Source organism: Pelodiscus sinensis, chromosome 14 (assembly GCF_049634645.1).
Source record: "Pelodiscus sinensis isolate JC-2024 chromosome 14, ASM4963464v1, whole genome shotgun sequence".
In the NCBI taxonomy this organism is placed as follows: domain Eukaryota; kingdom Metazoa; phylum Chordata; order Testudines; family Trionychidae; genus Pelodiscus; species Pelodiscus sinensis.
In genome coordinates this window covers 29,883,462-29,907,269 of record NC_134724.1, presented here as the reverse complement: position 1 = coordinate 29,907,269, position 23,808 = coordinate 29,883,462, and the positions used below count along the sequence as shown (strand labels likewise).

At 41.1% G+C, this 23,808-nt stretch overlaps 1 protein-coding gene across 1 annotated transcript in view; it reads left to right on the top strand.

Moving 5' to 3' along the window:
• ADAM10 (ADAM metallopeptidase domain 10) overlaps positions 1-23,808 on the top strand; it is a 123,023-nt gene that overhangs the window by 56,066 nt on the left and 43,149 nt on the right. The window contains exons 3-5 of the mRNA XM_006112456.4: positions 7,809-7,927; positions 12,319-12,477; positions 23,662-23,765. Of these exons, the coding sequence (XP_006112518.2) occupies positions 7,809-7,927; positions 12,319-12,477; positions 23,662-23,765 (382 nt within the window). The remainder of the gene's footprint in view (positions 1-7,808; positions 7,928-12,318; positions 12,478-23,661; positions 23,766-23,808) is intronic.

Sequence of the window (23,808 nt, the reverse complement as noted above, 5' to 3'; positions counted from 1 at the left end):
TTGGGAGGTGTAGCTTTAAGGAAAAAGCTGATTTTAAAAACAGGTATAGCTTTGTGATGGGGTGGGCCAGGCCCTGAGGTCAGAAAAGGGCATAGAGAAGTCTTCCAAGGAGGCTAGAGCAGCTGTGAAGGAACCAGCTGGTCAGGGGCCAGCAAGGCCTATAAAAGTAGCTGCAAAGCACAGCAGCAGTCGGTTGCAGCCAAGATCTGAAGGTGTAAACACCAGTGGTGACTGTCTGGCTGAGGGAGCGGCAGCACCATGGACAGCTCCAAGTGGAGAGTTGGTTAGAGACTGTAGACCAGTGTTTCCCAATTTTATTTGGCCATGGAACCCTTTTAAACTTAAAAGAATTTTGCAGAACCCCTAATAACAGTCTTATATATGGAGCTGAAAAAGTAGACCACGAATAAGTAGGGATAATAATAAACAAATGCTGAACAAGGTCATGAGATCAACACACATGAAAATAGTTTTCAATAAAATTCATAAATGCTTAAATATTAATTTTTTTAAGTGATAAAATGTTATTGTAATGGAATTTTCTCATGGAACCCTTATTTGCACTTTGTAGAACTCCAGGGTTCTGTGGAACACCATTTGGGAAACACTGCTGTAGACAAAGGCAATAAACTGTGATATGATAAACTGTGTTAGAACCCTAAAGTAAGGGCAAGGACGCTATCTCCAGGAGGAGAAATCCTGGAGGCACCACACTCTATCCAAGTGGGGGAAGAGACTGAGAGACCAAACAGAAGGCAGTAAGGTGGATCCCTGGTAAAAGTGTACTCCAGAAGGGGTTTGAGCAGTTACACAACATGTGACTCGGCCAGAGGGCCAAAAAAGGCGGATAAATAGAAGCAGTGCAGGCACATGTTCTCAGCCAGACAGGGGTGTTCACAGGAGGTGAGTGCCACCCCATTACAGTTAAGATTTTAACTGTGTAAGTCAAAAGGCCTTTCACATAATAAAAATATTCATAAGATTAATTATCTGTAAGATTAATAATTTAATTCAAAGATTTCCTATTTCCATGTTTATTAATATATTGTCAGTCGCAAGATACCTTCTGTTCGTTTGATTTACAAATAAGGATGGCTACATCTGATAACTGTGTCAGTGCAAATTTTCAAAAACTAGACTCTATCTTAAACCAAAGACAGGCAGTCCTCGGGTTATGTACAAGATAGGGACTGTAGGTTTGTTCTTAAGTTGAATCTGTATGTAAGTCGGAACTGGTGTCCAGCTTCAGCCGCTGCTGAAACTGACCAGCGGCTGACTACAGAAAGCCCGAGGCAGAGTTGCTCTGCCCAAGGCTTCCTGGAATCAGCCGCTGATCAGTTTCAACAGCGGCTGAATCTGGATGCCTGTGACAGAGCAGCTGGGGCGCTGCCGGGTAGGTCCCTGCAGCGCCGCACCTCGGCGCTGCGGGGACCAACCCACCAGCACCCCAGCTGCTCTACCCCAGGCGTCCCCAAGTCAGCTGCTGCTGAAACTGATCAGCGGCTGATTCCAGGAAGCCCGGGGCAGAGTAACTCTGCCTTGGGCTTCCTGTAGTCAGCCGCTGGTCAGTTTCAGCAGTGGCTGACTTGGGGACGCCTGGGGCAGAGCAGCTGGAGTGCTGCTGGGTTGCTCCAGTAGCGCCGCTCCTCGGCGCTACTGAACCAACCCAGCAGCACCCAAGCTGCTCTGCCCCAGGCGTCCTGATTCAGCCGCTGCTGAAACTGACCAGCAGCGGCTGAATCAGGACGCCTGGGGCAGAGCAGCTGGGGTGCTGACGGGTTGGTCCAGTAGCGCCCAGAGCGGGCGCTGCGGGAACAACCGGCAGCACCCCAGCTGCTCTACCACAGGCGTCCCGAGAAAAGCCTGGTCTGCTGGGGGGGGTGGGGAGGGGGGCACTAGCTGCGCCCCCCCCCCCCCCCCCAGCAGACCAGGGAGACGCGGGCGGCGGGACCCAGACTCGCCCTGATCCCGCCGCCCGCATCCTCCGGGGCAAGAAAAGCTGCTCCGCGTCTCCCTGGTCTGCTGGGGGGGGGCCCAGCAGACCAGGGAGACGCAGAGGACCTGGGCGGCAGGACTGCAGCGTGTCTGGGTGGTCCCGCCGCCCGGATCCTCCACGGCTTTGCTCCGCTGAATCAGGGCACCCCCTGGCTGCGCCCCCCCCCCCCCCCCCCCCAGCAGACCAGGGAGACGCGGAGCAGCTTTTCTTGCCCCGGAGGATGCGGGCGGCAGGACCGCGGCGCGTCTGGCCGGTCCCGCCGCCCCCCGTCCTCCGGGGCGAGAAAAGCCCCGTTTGTAAGTACGGATCTGACATAAGTCGGATCTGCGTAACCCGGGGACTGCCTGTATTGAGATTTTTTTTTTTTTAATGTGCTCATCTGAGTATTGCTAATGGTGTTTTCATTGGTCATTGCTGGGAAGAGAGGGCACCTGTGGGATGGCATGTACATACAGGCCCTGAATGACCAACGGATACTGTTTTTGACAGGAATTGTTTGTGACAACAGTTCTTTGCTTTGTGTTCATCCTCCACATTTTTTAATATAGTGTTAGTGGCTCTGGCCAGTGTAGTCGCATTGAATGGGGCTGCCTTTAGCAGTGGACTGAGGTAAGAGTGAGCAGACTAGGAAGACAAAATAATTCTTCAAGCTAAAAAAGTGACACTGTAGTTATGTTACAGCTGAATCAGTGCTCGTTGTTGATAAATCTTAAACAAGATTGCTAGAACAAACTGGATAAGAAAAAAGTTGAACAGATTATCGAGTTCAGGCTACAGGATGTGTTAATGGGGGTATGCGTCTTTAACTGCTCAACAGCCCAACTTGAGTAATTTCCATGAAGTTTTCAGTGTTAAATATAATTAAACTTGTCCTTTACTTTCCAGTAGCTCATGATTGACTTCAGTTTATATGAATTAGAACTTGCAAAGTTCAGTCTTACAGCACTTGATTTTCAGTCACATGTAAAGTATAGATCAAGGATCATTCTTTGCTCTGGGTGTATAGACTGCAGCTAGAATAAAAACATTTGAATTACCTTCTAGAAAGAATCATTCACTTGAGTCAGCTGTGACAATGGTCTTGCTAGGACACCAATTACATCAGGGTGAGTGGGTTATTTTTTCACACATGGCCCCCCCTCCGCCCCCCCAGGAGGAAGATAGCAGTCTGTCAAATGTGAGGGTGGAGATCTGTTATCAGAATTTCACCAAAGGGATTGGGTAAAGAGCTTGTCTACACACACTTGTTTGACATAAATCAGTTTTAAAATGTATTTAAATTGTCATAACTTTGTGTTATGGACACCTATATTTGTTTAAAGCTGCCTTATTAGTTTATCTTGATTTACAAGCATAATCTGCTAAGAATATCCACACACAAGTTTTAAAAGTCTGTTTAAACTAGTGCTGTGTGTGTATAGCTCAGGCCTAAACAAGAACATATTGTGAACTTTGTTATATTGTGAATCATCAGCCTGATAAATGTTATAGTTTAAGAGAGATGAAGCTGATGACCAGGGCAGTTGTTTTGACATTACATGGACAGGATATACAAAATAATATCTAGTGTTCAGTTTTATTTTGTAACGTTGAATTCCTCAATTTTCTGTCCATTTGCCATTCAGTCTCTAAATATTTATAGTTCAAAAGTACATATACTATATAGCTATAGGTATGCCATTTATGTAAGGAACTCCTATAGACACAAACTTTCATTGAGACATTCGTTTTCTTCTTACTACCTGTAAGAAGAAACCAATAAAACCAACCAACAAACCAATAAAGTTTGCTTACCTGTTCTCTTAGGCTGTGTAGCAGTGTACATTTCTTTTCCTGTCATAAATTACTAATGTACTTAAAGCTAATCTAGCAGATGGTAACTTTGAGCGTTGAGCTTACTTTCTCAAAATATCAGTGCATAAAATAGCATGCTATTGGTTGCTGGAGTGCTGAGTGTTATTTAGTAGAGTAGGTTAGAGAACAGGATACTTAGTGCCATGTTTTTTATTATTGAAGAAGTTATTTGGCTATAGAAATATAAGGATAGCTATATTTGGATGTACTGCTTATTGCATTTTGTATTGGTGTTTGTACTGAAAAATCAAAGGTGAAAATTTAAAAAGAAAAAAGCCTTGTTTGGATATAGACTTCATTGTGCATTTTTAGGTGAAATAGCATCTTGATATTAAGAAAATTCTGAAGATATTTTAAAGAAACTTTGAAATGTAAGCCATTTAGTAGAGATGTTAGATATATCTGTGGGAGACAGCTAGCGGGGGCAGGCGGATTCTCGGAGCCTGCATGTGTGGGGAACCTGCTTGAAAGCTGGCTTCCCTGCATTCTGTGTTAGTGGAAGCAGTGTGAAGGTGCAGGGGGGAGACCGATCCGGTACTCTTGGGGAGCAGCAAGGCGGAAGGGGGTAATGTATGTAGACAACTACACAATCATGTCATCTACACAATTACATCCCTAATATTTCATATATAACCGTGGTGTATATTGGAACATAATTGGATTGGAAATTACTGGCAATGTGACTGACTTCAGACATTATTACCCTTTTTCTTTTTTATACTGTGGCTACAAATGGACAGTAGGTTTCAGAATGTAAATTGTGAATCAGAATGTGTTTGGTGTATTGGGTACATCTCAATGTATGGGAAGAAATTGTTTTTTTTTTCATATGTTTACTTAAACAATGGATTTCAGAAATATCAATATTGATGTGATAGCTGTTCCCATGCTAGCACATCAAGGGGAAAGTAATGGTGGGAAGAGTGAAGACTATTTATTATGACTAAGGCAATGAAAATTACTAACCAGGTAAAACCCTTTTTTATATATGCTTATTTCAGGTTTGCCTCACTAATTTGATTAGTCTTCAAATACAAAAGAATTCTCTTAGCTGTTCTGTGTAATGAAATTTTCCAGTTTGGCATGTACCTGTAACAACTATTGCAATTATTTTGATGCGCTAGTTATTTACGTTCAGTTATCGTTGTAAGCCAAGGACTATATCCATGTATTGAAAACAATTTTAAAAATTGTTTTGTAGTTTCACATGATATTTTATTTGTATTCTACCCTCTCTCTCCCACTGCCCTTCCTGATTGAGGTCAGGATGTGAGGTGGTCCTCATTAATGGCATCTGAGGCAGGAGATGTGCAGTATTGGTCCTAGACATTAGAGAGGAGCATGGAATGTTTGTGTCACAAAACATATTTAGGAAGATTTAGTGGTTAATGCATTGGACCAGGGCTAGGGAGTTTTGTGGCAGGGCAGTATCTCCAGTTTCTTGTGTGAATCTGGGCAGTTCTCTTAATCTCAGCTTCCTGGTTATGAAATGGGGGTAATACTATGTTATCTTGGATGTTTAAACTGTAAACTCTTGAGCAGGGCCATCTCTTCTTATCATTGTATAGTGTCCAGAACATTGAGTCCCTGATTTTGGTAAGAGTCTCTGTGTTAAAGAATATTATCTTCCTCAACCCTTGATCTCAATCCAAGCTTTCAGTAAGGATAATTGTCTCTGTAGCTTGAGAAGGATGAACATCAATCTGTGTTGCACACATGAATCCAAGTTATGAAATGTGTCTGCTAGTGAAGCTCTGATGGGAGGTGCATATGCGGTGAAGAAAATAGGTTCCTTGACAACATCTTTGCTTTTGCCACTCACCTGTTTCTCTTATTGCCTTCCTATGTGATCCTAGAGCTGGGTAGATTCTGCTGTTGGTGGGGGAGCATTTGGTTCTTTGCTAATAACGCTTCCTGAAAACAGATCAGAAACCCAATGCTTGACCATCTCTTGGGACATTCAGGACAATTAAGACACTTCAGCTGAAGGTGCAAAGTCAATACAGATCTTAGTTGATTTGTCTTAACTTCCCTATATGTCCATGTAGACAAGCCTTTAGATGGCTGGCTTCATGTGCATCCACTTCCACTGTGCTTAGCAGTGGCAACAGCCCCAGTTTGAATGTACAGTATGGCCCTTCTGTAATGAAGAATACAATAGAAAAAAGAGCTAAAGTTTCAAAAATGAAACTTGATTGAAATCAAAAGTCAGGTTCATTATTGTATTTCATTGTAAGAGCTTTCTACTTTTGGGAGGATAATTTGGCATGCAAAACATGAACTTTAAATGTTGTGGTCCTGATTAATTTAGATTACTAAAATAAGTTGCCAAGTAAATGTAATTAATGGTTGAAACTCTCTCTGGGATTCTTGTATACTGGACCATGGTTGTTCCAGGACCAGAAAGTCCCAGTGGAGTAGCGGGGCAGTGGGAATCCCACGTATGGTAGTGGGAATGCACGGTAGGGGATCAGGAGCCTGGTGTGTGGAAGCAGCAGGGCTGCCAGGCACTGCAGAGGGAGCCTGGTATGCAGGGTGTCAGAGCTGCTGGGCGCTGCAGCTAGAACCCAGTGTGTGGAGTTGGCGGGGCTGCCAGATGCTATAGCTAGAACCTGGTACACGGAGCTAGTGGGGCTGCTGGCCACTGCAGCAGGAGCTGACAGGGTAGTGAGGGTGAGAGCTGGCTGGGAGGTCAGCAATTGGGCCAGGGCTGGAGGGGGCTCATGTCGAGGGGGGCAGAAATGACCTTCCCTGGTCCAGCAAAATCCCTGATCCAGGAGCCAGCAATGCCAAACCAGGGAGGTTCAACCTGTATTATTTTATTGAATTGGACTGTGCAGTGATTACTTTTTTAAAAAATCAATGTGGTACTTGTTATACTGTAATACAAATAATATCATTGGGATGAAAATGAATTTTAGGCCTAATAATTGTGGATTATTAGTGGTGAATTAGTTATTGGAGCACTTATGGTATTTCAATTCTTGCACTTTTCAGACCATAATCTTATCTTGGCCTAGTGAAAGGACTGTTTCAAATAGAATCTGAGTTTGTAAAAATTTGTCACTTTTAAAAAACCCAACAAAGTTGAAATGTGTTATGTCTTTTCCTTCCACTTTAATATTCGAAGTAGAGTCATAAACTCATGCTCCTGCTTTCTGAAGAGATCGTTGATATTTCTAGTGAAATTAAATGTAGTCAGAATTAAATATAAGTAAATCTGTTCAGTTTATATATGGTTAAACTGTTATAGTTACATGTAGTAACCAGTGTTCCCTCTAAGTTGTGCGCTAGCACAGCTTCACAGGTGATTTATTAGCCCCGCCCAGTCAGTCAGCTCCTTGCACTGAGCCTCTGCCTGGGCAGGGCTGATTAATTACCTGTGAAGCTCTGCTGCCGCCCAGCTTAGATGGAACACTGGTAGTAACCCTTATGCATTTTTGTGAACTTCAATACCTGAATTGGCATCCATCTTACTTTTCTTTCAAATCAAGCCAACAACATACATATGCTTTGAGTCTCTTCCAGGCAAGTCAGATAAATAGAAAATGAAGAGATTAGTAACTTGATAATGTTCTAGTGCTTTATCAAAGAAAAGATGGCTCAGGTTTTTTTCTGCATTTTATGGAGAAATGGGAACAAAATCCATAGTTGACACTGAACAATTAAAATTAGGTTTGTGAACTATTAAGATAAATCATAATTTCTGTCTTACATAATTTTGTAAATATAGTTACATCAGAATCATCTGTCTGCCATTATGTACGGAACTGAAATCATTCTTGTAATACATTTGTATGTCTCATGTTCTATATAAGGAATACTGTTTTCATTATGGTAATATTTTAAAGGATTTGCTAGGTATTCTTTCACCGCCCACATTTTAATAGTCATTCTTTAGCTGTGCTTGTGTAATTGAAATTTTATTTCAGTTTACTACCTTTTGTTTACTTTATAGACACTTCAACCTTCGAATGAAGAGAGATACATCCCTCTTTAGTGATGACTTTAAAGTAGAAATATCAAATAAAGTAGTTGATTATGATACCTCCCATATTTACACTGGACACATATATGGTAAGTACAACATTTTTTCATTGATTTAAAAAGTGCAATGGTTTTAAACAAAGACTATTTGATTTTCATGCTGCTTTGACTCAATTGGAAAATATTTCATCAAATTGTTCAACAATATTAGTTTAAAATTCCCTTAATTGAAAAAAATACTAAAATATGCATAGATAATTAATTCATCTTTTTCTAACTTAGTTTTAATGAGCATATTCCAAAATATTTTTTCATAACTTCAAGTCCCTTCAAAATCTGAATGCCCATCATTTTAAGCACCTTTTCAAGAATCTGGGTACTGCACTTCTGAATATAGTTTTTGCTAAAGGAGTCACCAAACAGATGGTGACTTGAGTCTGGTTTTTTTCTTAAAGATGAACTACACCAGATTGATGAGCAGTTCATCTTGCCATCCCCCATTCAGTTATACCACTTATCCAACTATGCTGTCAGTAGGATACTACAAATTTCACAGACTATTTTGGTCAATTTCACTGTCAAAGGATTAAAATTTTTTTTTTCATTATTTTAGCTATTAAAATCTGAAATCTTATGGTATTGTAATTGTAGTGATCTTGAACCAAAAAAAGGATTGGGGTGGGTGGGGGAAGAGGAAGAGGTGGCTGCCACAACGTGATTGTAAGAGAAATTGTGCTACTGCTTCCCTTCTGCACTGCTGATGTGTTGGTGCTGCCTTTAGAGTTGAGCAGCTAGAGAGAGGTGGCTGCTGGCCAAGAGCCCAGCTTTGAAGGCAGAGCTGCTGCCCTTGGTAGTGCAGAACTTAAGATGGCACAGTATGCTGTTGCCACTTACAGTTCTGTGCTGCTGCTGGCAGGGTGCTGAATTCAGAGCTGGGCTCCCAGCCAACAGCTACCACTCGCCAGCCAGCTCTGAAGGCAATGCAAAAGTAAAAGTGGCAATACCATGTCCCTCCAAAAATAACCTTGCAAACCAGTCTGCAACTTCCTTTGGGTCAGGACTCCCAATTTCAGAAACTCTGGTCTGCTCCATGAAATCTGTATAGTATAGGGTAAAAGCACACGCAAGACCTGACTTCATGGTTCATGATGCATTTTTTCATGTCCAGGAACTTGGTGTAAGGCCCTAACTATTAGTCAACATGGCACTTGAAAGATTTTAACAAGCAAGCATAGTGAACTTATATACTTGTATCCCAAAAAAGAGAGCCCTGCAAAAATTGTGTGTAATCTGGTGCTTAGCTCTTGGAAGAAACTGAATGTAGAAGCTATTCTTCAGCAGTCCAGGTAATGTTTGCTAGAAATACTTAAAATTTTCTGCCAAGCTTCTACAAGAATTATGAAATAGCTCAGGTGATTGAGTATGAAATTTTAAAATTTGATGCCTATTTAAGTTTACCTCATTTAAAAGTTCACATACTCTGAACTAAACTTTATGCTTACATTGAAATAATGATGTTCATTATTTCACATTAAGAGAATCTTCACCAGCATAGAATCAATAGGTCAGTCATTGTCTGTAAATACGTGCGTTCCAGAACATATAATGAGAGGAAACCCAAGGGCAGAAGAGGTGCGCCTTATTATTGGAGGTTCATACATAAGAGATTTTGGTTCCTATTAAGTGTACTGCCATAACTAAGTACCATCTACAAAGAGATGTACCTGTGATGTCTTGCCCTATCTTGCGCACACACACAAGCTGGAAGACTTGTAGGGAAACATAGTTGGTTTCCTTAAGTGTATTCTGTGCACGAAAAGTGTGGGAAGGGACCCTTAAATTTGCAATAATTTTTGTCATGGCTTTCTTGAGGCACAGCTTGTACAAAATGTCTTGCTTTCACATTTCAAAGTGCTTGAATGCTTATGTGTGGTGTGGCAAATCTCCGGCTGTGTCCCGTAGGTCTCATGCTACTGGCGGATAGTGTTCGCCTCCGAAGCTTGCTGTGGCTCTCCACATAGTCTCTTTCTCTTTATGAGAGGCAGGGACCACATGTTACTAAGCAATACTCATCACAGACTAGTTCATAGTTTTGGGGCGAAAACCCCTCTGTGGTCCTAGTCTCCCTTTTTGGGGCAGGCTCTGTGTTGACATGGGGGAGGTTTAGGGTGAGCTCGGGCTCGCCCACTATTCCAGGTTCCGACCCAGGGACCCTAAGGCAGTGGCAACAGACAGGGTTGTTTTACTTCCAATTTTGACAGTTTTTTTCCTTTGGCCACTTCCCCCCAAATGATCTCCTCCAAGTGCCTTCCCTCTGGTGCCTACTAGCCAGTCCTCAGCTCACCCACACATAGCTCTTCTTCTGTACCGCATTTCTGCCTTCTGGTCCATCACTCTTTATCTCTCTTCTCCCACCCCTCCTTACCTGGGGGAAACCTTTTAAAGCAGACCCACAGGCTTTAATTGGCTGCAGGTGTTTAATTAGCTTGCTCCTGCAGGAAAGTCATTAACTAGCCTTAGGTGTCTGCCTGCCTTCATTTTGCGGCTGCAGTATATAGGAGCTTATTCAGGGAAGAGAACGCTATTTACCCAGAGCCCTGTATACCAGCCCTCCATTAAAGTGCTACAGCCTGCTGGTTTTGGTCTGTCACAGTGGCCACACTGTATTAAAGACAGCTCTGTCCTGTCAGAGTCTGGGGCAGTGATGAGCAACCCTAGGCTAGTGTGCGAGCCACAACATTTTCATAAACAAGACAGTCTCCCAGAAAAGGGTAGTTTTGCTAACTGCGCTTGTGTACCTAGACTCTGGGACCCTGCCCATGGAGACTATCGAATAATCGTGTAACTGATAAAATTTGGTGCAGTTACACGATTATTCAATTAAACCGTATCCAACATCACGACTTCTCACATATCCTCAATTAGCTGCTGGACAGACCCACCAGGACTGGTGAGTAAGTTTCTGTCTAGCTGCAACTTTAGGGCCCAGCAGATCATTTGCATTTGACAATAGTTTTCATTCAAGACACAATGATTAGCCTAGGGGCAAGAGGACAATTTGGTGTTGACTCTTCTTGCTGAATATCACAAGAGTCACATGAGGGGAAGAACTGAACTCATGGTCACTGGGACTGCAGATGAGCACCGGCCTCTCCATGCAGCCAGCGGAGTCAAGGGGAGTGGATCAGTTACCAGAGTGTCTCTATCAGAGGCATCAGTGCGGTGGGCTGGGGCAGTCAGCTCAGTGGGATCTGGTGCTCATAGGGAGCTGACTTAAAAGCTGGCTCCTCACAGACACTGATTCCTGCCTTCCTCCCTCTTGCTGCCTCTTATGCAGAGGCAGCAAGAGCGGGGAGTGAATGTTGTTGCTTGGATTAACTGATAAACCCAGACTTATTGGTTGCATGACTATACACTAACATCCCTAGTGAGAAGTGGAAACAAAGCCTCTGTACCCTATTGATCCCATAGTTGCCCTTCAATCATGACGTATATAGCTTTTTGAAAACTGGAAGTTTATATGGAAAAGAGATACTTGTAGATTACAGGTGCTCTCCCATTGCCTTGTTGCCTCATTTTATTCCAAAACATGGGATGAATTTGCCCTTTGGCATATGAGCAAATGCAAAGCTGAAATGACTTTTCCACATCAGCTTAACTTTTTTTTCTCCTTCATGTCTGAGCAGAGGAGTCTGCCATCTCTTAGCCTCTTCCAACCAGTAGCAAGTATTCAGGTCAGTGACGGTTTGCAGAATACAGCGAAGGTCCATTAAACCGCCTGAATAGGAGAGTTGATTTGGAGCTATGCGGAGCTTGGTTAGAGAGCGAGTTGTGGTACTGTGGTGGTCCTAGTTACTGTAGTGATTCCTGTGGCAGGATCACTTAGTTTTGTGGCCAAATATTACTTAATCGCTTGCTTTGTAACACTTGTTTTGTTTTTGTAACAGTAACCTTTTTAAGGTACACACAGGAGAGCCCTAATTCTGCATTTCTTAGTTTGCCAATCTTTTAATTTTGGGAATTAGGAACATATTCTGGAAGAAACTTCAGGGGATACCCGAGTTAGTCCGTACAGGATAAACTTAAACAACAAATGGTCTGGTAGCACTTTATAGACTAACAAAACATGTAGATGGTATCATGAGCTTTCGTGAGCACAGCCCATTTCTTCAGGTGACTGGAAGATCATGAGTATGGGGTAGGGATGAATACTGATTAATTTCTGTATATTAGCTGTTTTGCATGTGAATAAACATGTATCTTAAATGGTCATGAGAATTTTAGTATTACAGCTCTTTTCTTCAGAATTTCCTTTTTGAATTCATGTTCCAGTATATTCTCATAAGTTAAATTCACGCACTGTTTTTCTACATTGATTTCAGAGTGCATCCTTCAGAAATATTTGAGTATATAAATTGTAAGAATGTGTTTAAGCTGATGTAAATGTTTTTTCCAAAATATACTTGATTCTTGTTTAATAGGTGAGCAGGGAAGCTTTAGCCATGGATCTGTTATTGATGGAAGATTTGAAGGATTCATCCAGACTCACAGTGGCACCTTTTATGTCGAGCCAGCAGACCGATATATCAAGGACCGAACCCTGCCATTTCACTCTGTCATTTATCATGAAGATGATATCAGTAAGTACTCCCACTGTGCGCTGTAGACAAAGAAATTTTTTTCATTAAATGTTAAACTGCTAAACCATTGGTAAGTTTCAAACTGGGGTCTATGGAGACACATACTCCACGATTCCTATTATACAGCAGCATGAGTCATGATGTCCTGAAGTGATCCATGTGAGTCCACAAGAGGCAAAAAGCCTACTCCACTTCAGACTTCCGTTTGGTTTTTTTATTCGATACATGGCATATTGGGCTAGGCTTCTAGCTGCTACATTGGTGTATTATTGTAGTTCTTCCTGGCAAAGTTAATACAAAGTTAACCCTTCCCTTGAGTTTATTAAAATGTCACATGCCAGCCATGTTGCTTTCTTGTGAAAATGTGTGGTATCCAGAAGGAGGGATGAGCAGGCTTACTTCGCATTCAAATGCTCCTTGCTCCATATAATTATGTAGAAAAGCTACCCAGTTTATCTGTTTCAAAAGCAGCAATTTTCCATGCACATATGGGTCCTAGACTCCTTCAGACTGGTACTTAAAAGGTGCAGCAACAGTCAGCAACTGTTATTCTGGGGCACCGTTTAATGGGAATTTTCAGTTGGTGGGAAAGTGCAGAAAATACCTCCTACATTAATCATTGATAAGACTTTACCAAATTCACGGCTGTGAAGAGTGAGTCATGGACCATGAACCTTTCCACGTGGAACCTGAGGTCTCCTTATTCCTAGGAGCTGCAGGATGCTGTCTGGAATTGGGTAGCAGCCTTAGATTCCTGCGGCTGCAGGAGACTTGTGGAGTTGGATCATATCTTCTCTGTGCTGCTGGGAGTGCTCTGTCAAATGGGGGCTTCCTGTGGGGGCTTCCTAGCTCCGATTGGGCAGTGAAGAGACAGGACTTGTCCATCTTCTGCATAGCTGCTTGGGATGAGGAGAGGCTAAAGAGATCCATCTCCAGGTGTCTCCCCTGCTGCAGGATGCTGTCTGGGTCTGGGCAGCAGCTTGAAGTTGCTGCAGCTGTGTGGGGGGTTGAGAGAGCAGCACTTTCTGCCGCTGTGCAGAGAGAAGGAGCAAATAGCGTCCTTCTGAAGCAGTGAGAAACCCCTGGTGGGGGTTCTTCCAGCAGTACAGTAGAAATCAGATCCACTTCTACATCTTGGAATTTCGTGCAGTTGCAGGAAGCTCTGCTGTTGTATCCAGCTCTGAAAGCAACATGGGAGTAAGGATGGCAATCCCATGATCTCCCTACAACAGGTTTGCGAACCCCACACAGAATCCTTTTGGGTCAGGACCTCACAGTTCAGGTGGTGCCCTTGTGCTCCACTGAGTTCTTGGTGCATCCTCGCCCCACTAATAGGTGGTTTTGCCTAGCAGCGCCTTCCCCCACACATGTGCAGTTGCTGTCTTACACTGTTTTCATCTGTTAGATGCATGTGTGGTGCAATCCTCCCTCTGTTCCTTTTCTACCATCCTCAGCTGAAGATGGAGTCACAGCAGTGCTCTCCTTTCTGACAGAAAATGAAAAAATAGCATAGTTAGATTATGGGTTGTTAATAGTTTTAGTCAGTTTATAGTTAGTTTTATCTAGTTCTTTATTGGGGGGGTGGAGAAATGCTTCCCTGCGGTTTTTTCCCCCCCTACTCATTTTCTCCCCAAATTCTGAATCTTCACATTCATTCAACATGCCAGGCTCTCTTGGCTTCAAGAAATGTCATTTATGTTGGGACTGAATGCCGGTTTCTGACGGACATGTGTACTGTATTGAATGCTTAGCGCAAAAGTGCCTGCATTGTCAAACATGACAGCCAGAACAAGGAAAGGCCCCAAAATGAGGCTGAAGAATTTCCTCTCAGCTAAATCCCTCCAACCACCAAGGGATAAGTCCCCAGAGATATGGGCATACTCAGCGCCCCATGAGAGGGCTAGTTCATTGCCCTACAGAGGCTCTTGAGTGCCACTGGCTTTCCCGGCACAATCACTGCCTGCTATGTCCTGGGCTGCTCGTTCCATCTATTTCTGGCACTGTGGAGAAGTGAAAACTGACCTGAGCTGAGTTGGAACTGAAATGGCTAACTACCTTCTGGGCACCAGCTGATGTGGCTGGCTGACTGGCACTGACAAATCCAGACATGCTGCTACCAGCATCCACAGGCATCCCAGCACCAATCAAACAAGCTGGTTCCCTGCAGCCTGAATGAAAGTGTGCTCCTTCCAAGATGTGCCACTTACAAAAAGCCCCGCACTCAGGTACACCTTCTACATGGGTGTGGGGAGTAGCTTCACTACATTCTCCAACATTACCTCACTCTAGCCTGTATTGACAAAGTGTAGAAATTTTTCTTACTACCCCACACCATTGTCACTGTGAACTGAACATGGGAGCAGACCGGGGAGTAGACTTTCGTCACTCCGCTCAGCACTATCCCTTTCAACAATCCCCACACATTCTGTGGTTTAATCACCCATGACTGTATTAACCTCAGTGGCCTCTCTGGGAGCCATGGCATCAATATCACCCCCACTCCTCCCATCACCACCATCCACGGGATACACCAGCTTCTTCACTAGCGCATACAGCTACACCAGGGGTGGCCAACCTCAACCTGAGAAGGAGCCAGAGTTTACTAATGCCCATTGCCAAAGAGCAACAGTTATGTCACCGGTCCTGATCATCTCCCCACCACCCATGGGCAGCCCCACTGGTCAGTGCCTCCTCCTTTTCCTCCTGCCCGCTGTGATCACCTCTCTCTGTGGGAGACACTGGAGGAGGGGGAAGCATGGGAGTGACAGGCTCAGTGGAGAGGGTAGGAAGTGGCAGGATCCTAGGAGGAAAAGGCCTAAAGCAGAGCTTTAGGGGGTTGAACAGTGAGCACCCTTTGGCCCAGTGGACAGTTGGCACCTGTAGCTCCAGCCCTGGATTTGGTACCTATACAAGGAGCCACATATTAACTTCTGAAGAGCCACAGGTTGGCCACCCCTGAGCTACACAGTCTCCAGCTACCATTGCACATTCATCACCTTCTCATCTCCCTCCTTCAGTAATAACCCAGGAAGATCCAGCACATGATGGTAACTTATCTCAATCCGATTCAGAGCTTTTCAAAGGCCTCAGAGTCTTCTGCTGCTCCAGATGAGTCAGTTTTCCACTGGCATACGACCTGAAACAATTCCAAGAATTATTCACACAAGTGGCTCAATCTCAGGAGATTATACTCCAAGAAGTGCAAGACCAACAATACAATTTACTCAAAATAATCTAACCAGCTTTATCCTCAAAGATAGCATTACCCATCAATGAGGCTGTCCTGGAGCCATCAGATGTACTCTTGCAGACACCAGCCTCTGTCCCATCCACCAACTGGAGAGCAAATAGAAAATACTTTGTCCAAATTAATTGGTTATGTAATCGGTTCATTACAAATCAAAACACCCTCAGTACCAGTCTATGCCTCAAGAGAAAGAACATAAATGACTGGATCTCTTTGGCCGGATAACGTACTCCTCTGCCACCCTCCAGTTCAGAATATCAAATTACACTGGCCTTCTGGCTAACTATGATCATGCCAGTTACTTCAGATTACAAGATCTCTTACAGGACCTTTCTGAAAACAAGAGACTTCATCTCCAGTCCATCATCAAAGAGGGCCCATCCATAGCAAAAACAGCTCTCCAGGCTGCAATGGATGTGGCGGATATAGCAGCTAGGACCACAGCTACAGCAATACTAATGTGCAGGGCATCATGGTTACAATCATCAGGAGTCCCAAAAGAATTAGACAAAGGTGGAGGACCTTTGATATAAAAACAGATGAGGTGTATGTTCCATGTAAGATTCCTGTATCATACTGCATACTTTAGGCTGGTACACCCTGCCTAATAAAAGACCCAGATGCACTTCGTACCGAATACCAAGAGACTTGAACTAATACAGGCAAGAGTAGAGGCCATATGACAACAGGCCCAAGTAACGTCCCAATAGAAGGAGGGCTCAGCACAATCAGGCCTCCAATACTGAACCCACTTCAAACAAATAGCAGATTTGAAGTTTTGGTCGGGGGTCTCAGCAACCATCCTAAAGATCCAGTGCATCCAAACACAACCACGTTCTTTGAGCGGTGTCCCTATGGGTGCTCCACTGTAGGTGCCAGGCTTGTCCCGACGCCGCAGATTGGAGATTTGTCAGCAGTGGTCTGCTGGACTGCACATGCGCGTTATGTGCCTCATGCCGTTCGTGCCATTTCTTAGAGTGTGCAGTCCAGCCCCACCAGTTCCTCTTAATCGTCCTTTGATCGCAGACAGAACGAACGCCTTCTCCTCCGATACTGTCAGAGGTTAAATTACTTGTTTGTTAGTTATTGAACTATTAATAGAACAATAACTATTTTAGTTAAGCTTTAGCAGTATGTCAACAGTTATACAATTTTAAAAAACAATAATTTTTATATATAGATAAAAAACGGGCAACCACGCCGGGATCTTCCGGTTTCAAAGAGGTGACGCTTGCCAGGAGCCCATGCCTGTGTTGGATGGGCATTCCCATTGAATAAAATGTCTCGGTGAAGGGCACATTCCCCAAAAGTGCCCTCACTGCTCCAAATTCATGGCATGAGTTCATAGAGACGGAGAAATGAGGCTCAGAATGCTTCTTTTTGACAAAGCACTGCAGCTTTCTCAAACTGAGTCTTCCCTGCTCAGTTAAACGAAGTAGACTGAGCTCCTTGCATCTGTTTCTGTAAGGTAAGACATTTTTCAATACTTCAATAATTCAAAGGGCTCTTTTTTGAGCTTTCTTCAATTTATGAATATCCTGTTTGAATTGTGGACTCTAAAACTGGATAGAACATCCAGTACTGGTTGTACCAACACTAGTAAAGGGAGTAGATGTTCCTTTCTCCTACTTGAGATTACTCTGCTTATATATCCAAAGATCACATTAGTGCAGCCCTTTTGGAAATAGTGCCACACTGGGAGCTGGTGGGCAGCTGATTATCTACCACAATGCTCATATATTTTTCTGAGTCATGGCTTTCCAGGATAGTGTCTTACTATTCTTCATATATGGACTATATTCTTTGATCAAAATGTGTAACTTTACATTTGGCCATATAAATTGTGTTCAGCCTTACCAAGTAATCCATATTGCTTTTTATCAGTGACCTTTACCATTCCTTGAGTCTTTGCATCGTCTGCTTTGGTTCTGTCTACACTAGCTGGAACTCAAGCTAATGCACTAAAAATAGCAGCATGGACATTGTAGCATGGGCTCTCAAGATTAGCAACAGTATATTACATTAAAACTACTTGCTTTATTTACCAACTTACAATCTTATAAAAATATAGGAAGCTTTAAAAGATCTTTTTTTCATAGTCCTGTATTAGTTGTTTCCTTATTTTGCCGAGGATCAATGCCAGGCTGATAAGCCTATAATTACCAGGGTCAAATTGTTAATCTTTTCTAAATATTGGTACTGTAGGCTTCTTCCAGTTTTCCGGAACTTCCTCGGTGTTCTAAGAATTACTGAAAAAGCTCCTAACCCAACTCTGTAAAAACTTTTGTTTTGCAAGTTGTCCTGATCTGCTGATTTTAAAATGTGTGACTTTAAGGCTGCTATTTTAATGGCCACCTGAGTTTCTATTAGAATGGGAAATGTTATCTTCTTTATCATGATCTATTTAATTTTTCTTTGATTTTTCATTGATATCAGCTTATGACAACTTCTGGGATTCTGTAAATTGAAATATTAAAAAAAATAATGTATAATGTTTACTAAGACACCTGAAAACAATTCTGAGACCTAAACTTTCTTTGCCTTTCAAAGCATACTGCCTTAGATATGTAATCTTGGTGGTGGTTGTAAATTAATGAAAGAGACCCTGTGGCACTTCTTAAAATGAAAACAAGAGCGTGCGCACATTTTGCTGTGTAATCTATAACCGCTGCTAATTCTTGTGAAATAGATGCAGCTTGACATAGACAGCAGCTTGCACTGGAGAGCCAACAAAAAACTCTGTGCTACTGCAGCAAGTTGTGGGGGAAGGGAAGCAATCTTTTTGCTTTAAAATGGAATATTTTTGGTCAGCCATGTTTGAGCCTTTTGAAACAATATACTTTTACAGCCTTTTCAGGAACCATAATGCAACATATGATTAGCATCTCAATGAAGTCTTATTCAGTAGTCAGACAAAAGTTTTTTTTGTAAATTGGGATTTATATTGTCATCTTTATAAGAAGGCTTTTGTTTGTAACAGTGGATGTGGTGACCAGTGGAAGGCAGCTTTTTATTCATGACTTGGAAACACAAAATGAATGATTTTAGATTCCTGAGCCACTCCCAATAACTGTTTTATAACTCTGTGCCAATATAATGCAAATCGGTTATATTCATTGATAGATTAGTATTAGAAACCAGTTTCTTCCACACTGTAAGTCTTTCAGAGGAACTCTTTATGTAGATTATGAACTATATAATCTTGAGTCAAATACAAAATGTTGACTCAAGTTAGGCATGGAAGGGAAAGCTCGCTGATAGATCTTTTTATTGCAAGTCAAAAAGGAAGTGGAAATTGTGATGGACTATTTAGTAACATTTAATCATTTAAAAAAATCCTGTCTCTTTTGGTGAGTCTATATTTTGCTAACATAGAATTATTCTGAATGAATAAATTAACAATTTTTTTAATTGCCACTTACATTTCTGTGCCCACTACTTGTAGATAAAGAGCTTGTTGAAGTTGGTATGGGAACCTAGTGTGAATGGTTGATGGTTTCAAAAAGATACTCCTTTAATGCATGTTTAACTCAAATAGAAGTTTTTAAATGGTTAAACTTTTTCTTAAATCACTTCTAATAAGGTACCATATATCTAAATCTAGAGCATCTCTAATTATTGAATCCTAAATTGGTTAGCTGATACACTGTTTACAAACAAATAGGGTAAACATTTGGATTTGTGTTGGCCAATAAGTGGCTTTATTTTAAGGCAGGGTGAAGCACTGAAGTTCCTATTGCCACCCTGCAGAGGGTGAGTTAAGATTGTGTATGAGAAATCTGTTGCTACACATCTACTGTTTGTCATCACTTTTGATTAGTTATCACCCTTCAGAAATTCAGGCATGAAGTGTTATCTTAGAGCCAGGCAACTTGGACCAAAAAAGTCATCCTAAACTACCATTAATTTTTTAAGGTTTTGTATTTAAGGACGTTTTAAAGAAACATCTTACTATAAGCTTTGCCAATATTAGATTTGCAACAGAAACTAACTTGTGACCTTCATTACATCATGTGACTAAAGCTGATTATGAATTTATTGGATTTAAGGCACAGACTATTTAAAGTTTCACTGTACATTCAATTCCCCTGTTCCACAAATATGCAAGTGGAGGTAATAACAATAAAACATTGGGCTGACTATTGCCCGGGCTGGGTAGAAGTGTAAATATTGTGTACTTATCCAGTTAAAGTGTTTCTCTGTAGAATGGACTATTGCTGTTCTGATTTGAGTCCATTGAATAGTAGATACAAGTGTTCAAACATGTCTTGTAATGAAGCCATATCTTCCAAGACTTACAGATAATAGATCCTACAGTATTAGTAGTGTACTAAATTAATGGACACATGTTTATCAATCAACAAGTGCTGTTCCTTAACTGAACCTTGAATAGCAGTATTTCTTGAAAAGCGCAGGCTCCACAAAGCAAAGTTCACTCTGCTGTTCAGTAGTACTATATTCGTGCTGCAAATATCTAACTCAGGAGCATGTTAGCTGCAAGATATAAGCTAATTATTAAATATAATCAAAAGCTTATTTTTTTACATACTTATGTTTGAGAGATAATTTCAAGACACAGTTCATACTAAGTACTGTATCTTTAAAATTAGATTTCGCGGTATGCTATACTTTTATTTAACTGTAATTTTCATCCCAACTTGATCCTATGACAGTTGGGATTTGAAAGAGAAGGCTCCCATTTTATGTTCATTTCCATAGAATAGGATATTGTGCATTTCGTGGAAATGAGTTATTCAATTCATTAAGATATTGGAATAGAATGTACTGCAAATGGATAGACATTTATTCTTCAGTTTCTAAAAATATTTCAGAACTCAGTTTTAAAATGCAGTTGTTTTTGCAAATGCCCCTTTTAAAATAGTATCTAATACTCACAAAATTGTTAGTAAGCGTATGCATTTAGAAATCTGGTGTTGAGTTTGAGGGACAAAAAAGATTACTGTTTTGCAGGCAGTCCTCAGGTTCTCTGTAGCATTAGCATTTAGCAAGTCCTTTTGACTAGTAAATGAGCAAATTTGAATTGGAAGTTGGTACTTTAGAAATAAAAAAGTTTAATATGCAATAAATGGCAGTATCTTGAATTTCTAAAATGAAATCTGTAGAGAAAAGCCTAGACATTGCATTCTTCCCTACTGTGGAGTAGGCTGCTATTTAAAGAAAATGTCATTGCTTCACGCTTATCTACAGTATTTAGATAATAGCATTCATTGTTCAAGAGGCAAGCTGGTCACTGTTACCGTCTGCACAAAAAAGTTATTTCCTTTCTTGCGTCCCTTTTCCCGCATAAGATTCCCATCTCTCTCTCTCTCTCTCTCTCTCTCTCTCTCTCTCTTTCTCTCTCTCCTATTTTAAAAGCAAACATTTTCCCTCAGTAGTAAATAGCAGTATTTGTAGCTATGAAGTGGCTACTGCACATGTAGTGGGTGCCACCTACTGTGCTGTACCTTGTCCCTGTTCTTGTCTCAGGAAGCACATTTTTCTTAAAACAGGAGCACACTGCATCTTGCATTTCAAATTGTTCAGGCTACTATTGTTTGTTCAGTGTTGCGTAAGGGTAAATGCTTTATTCTTAGCTTTGTAGTGTCAATGATTTATATTAAATTAAATGGTAAGAGTGCTCCAGAAAACTAACTTAGTTTTGTGGCATTGATCTGGATTCTCTACTGTAGGTGCATGATGCAGTTAGAAATAGACTTTGAAGTTTGCAATTTAGTTTCCAGTATGCAATCAATTTATAGTAATTTCAAATCTTGCTTTTTCTCTCTCAGCTTCCCCACAAAATTATTTTCATTTTTTAAAGCACAGTGGGCCCCTGTCTACATGAGACTTCCAATGCCAGAGCTCTGTTGGTTGGGAGTAAGATGTGATCTGTCACCGATGTAGCTTTTTTTAGCAAAGCTCGGAAGTATAGATGCAGTTGTAATAGCATAGTTTTGCCAGTATATGTGTTTTGCTTTGCTCAGGTTGGAAGTGTGTAAAATAAGCTGTCCCATAAAAACAGCTGGTGTAAATTGCCCCCACACTAGGAGCACTTTGCTGGTATAGTTTGCTGGTATACTTATACCAACAGGTAAAGCACTCCTACTGAAGACCTAATCTATGGTTTCACTTTGCCAAAGCGTTATTTAGTGATACACTCAGTAGAACCATTATAGTGCTATAAGGTGGGAAACTGAGACATGAGTCCACCCAATGGAAACTTAATAAGTTTTTCCTCTAAATTTCAGACAAAATCAGTCAGTTTTTGCTCATATATAGCACATAAGATTGAACAGATAGGGGCCCAAGTTAGCGGGCTCTGTTGTATTGGGAAGCTCTCCATTTCATGATGGTAATCTCAGTCTCTGGACTAATGTTCTGCAGTTTGGGTCCTTGCTCACTTGGGTTTTCATACATTTTATTCATCTACATCTTGCATATCTAGTTACCCATTTACCCAAACTGTCATAGGTTGTTTTCATTCTATTATAAATCATTAACATTACATCAACACAGCTCACTTTACCATTCAACAGTTTTTTATCTTTTAGTGTCCTAAGAAGCACCCTAAACTATTTGTTAACTTAAACATTGTTTTTCTTATTTCACTTGGATAGTTATAGAAAAGAACATACCCTAATGTCAGCATATTCTTATATTTTCCAAAAAGCTGTTTTTTGGAAATTTGTGCTCACTTTAACATCAATGCTCATAAATCATTGAAAATCCTACAGTCTGGGATCAAGGTGTTTATTATTTCCTAACAGATCTGAAAGTCTTTTGAAATATTAAAGTACCATATGACTTTTAAGGTTCTTTTAATTTTGTTTGTAGATGGCAGGAGAGGTTATAAAATACAACCCGTGCAACCAGTAAATATTCTACAGACTATTCAACTTGGAACATTATAGCACAATCTTCAGGCAACATGGTCCAGTTGCTGGAAAATGGGACAGGGAGTTAAGACATGAATTCTTTTCCCATCGCTGCCACTGACTTACTGTGCAACTGTGAGCAACTCACTAAATTTCTGCCATTAGTTTTTTCTCTGTAAAAAGAGATGATGCCCAACTGAAAAAAGTCAGATAAATACCTAAGAAAATGGTTCTACATATGGCCTAATATATATAAAATATACATTTACCATAAGAACAAACGTATGCATTTGAGTGTGTTTATTTTTAAATTTACGTTGAGTAGTCACTAGTGATTTTTAAGTGTGGTGTTATCATATTCGAGTTAGTGAGATTAAAGTTTTGGGTTGACAGGAGAATAAAGTTGCTCCAATATAGTAAGAGTTCAGATGCGAACTGAAGGATTTTAAAATCTGGCACTTGTTACTTCACATTAATACAATACTTCAAGGAGAATTTTAAAAAGACCAGTATTGAAAACCAGTAGTAAGATCGTTTCCTCTTACCAAGCAGAACCTGATTTCACGGTCTTTCTTTTTTCAGCACGAAGTTATGGCATCATTAGAACCAAAATAATGTAAGGAATAGTGCTTTAATGACCAATGATGTCATCAGTTCTTGCAGTAGAATCAAAATCCTAAACAGTTTTATTTGGTAAATGCTTCAGTTCACTATTTATTTGTAAAGCTAATTTTTCATTGTAAAGCTATACATGTATAAAGAGTGTGACAATTGATTTTTGTGGGAAAGAAACTAAAGAAAATTAATGTAAGTTGTTGGTTTCTTGGGAATGCTTCTGGGTGTGTGTGTGTGTGTGTGTGTGTGTGTGTGTGTGTGTGTGTGTGTGTGTGTAAATTCACATTCTTTGTTGCATTCTCAAATTCCAGTCTACAATTATTAGATTTTTTTTTCTTTGGAATATCATGCAAGCAGTGTTGGACAGTAACTGAAAATTAATCTATCTAATACTTTCACACCGCTATTTGAAAAATCAAGATAACCTAATTTTTCCCCACATTTTAGAATATCCTCATAAATATGGGCCACAGGGAGGTTGTGCAGATCACTCCGTGTTTGAAAGAATGCAGAAGTACCAAATGACTGGTGTAGAGGTACCAACAGCACAGGTAAGGAACATGTGATCGTGGATTGTATTGATAAAATGAAAAT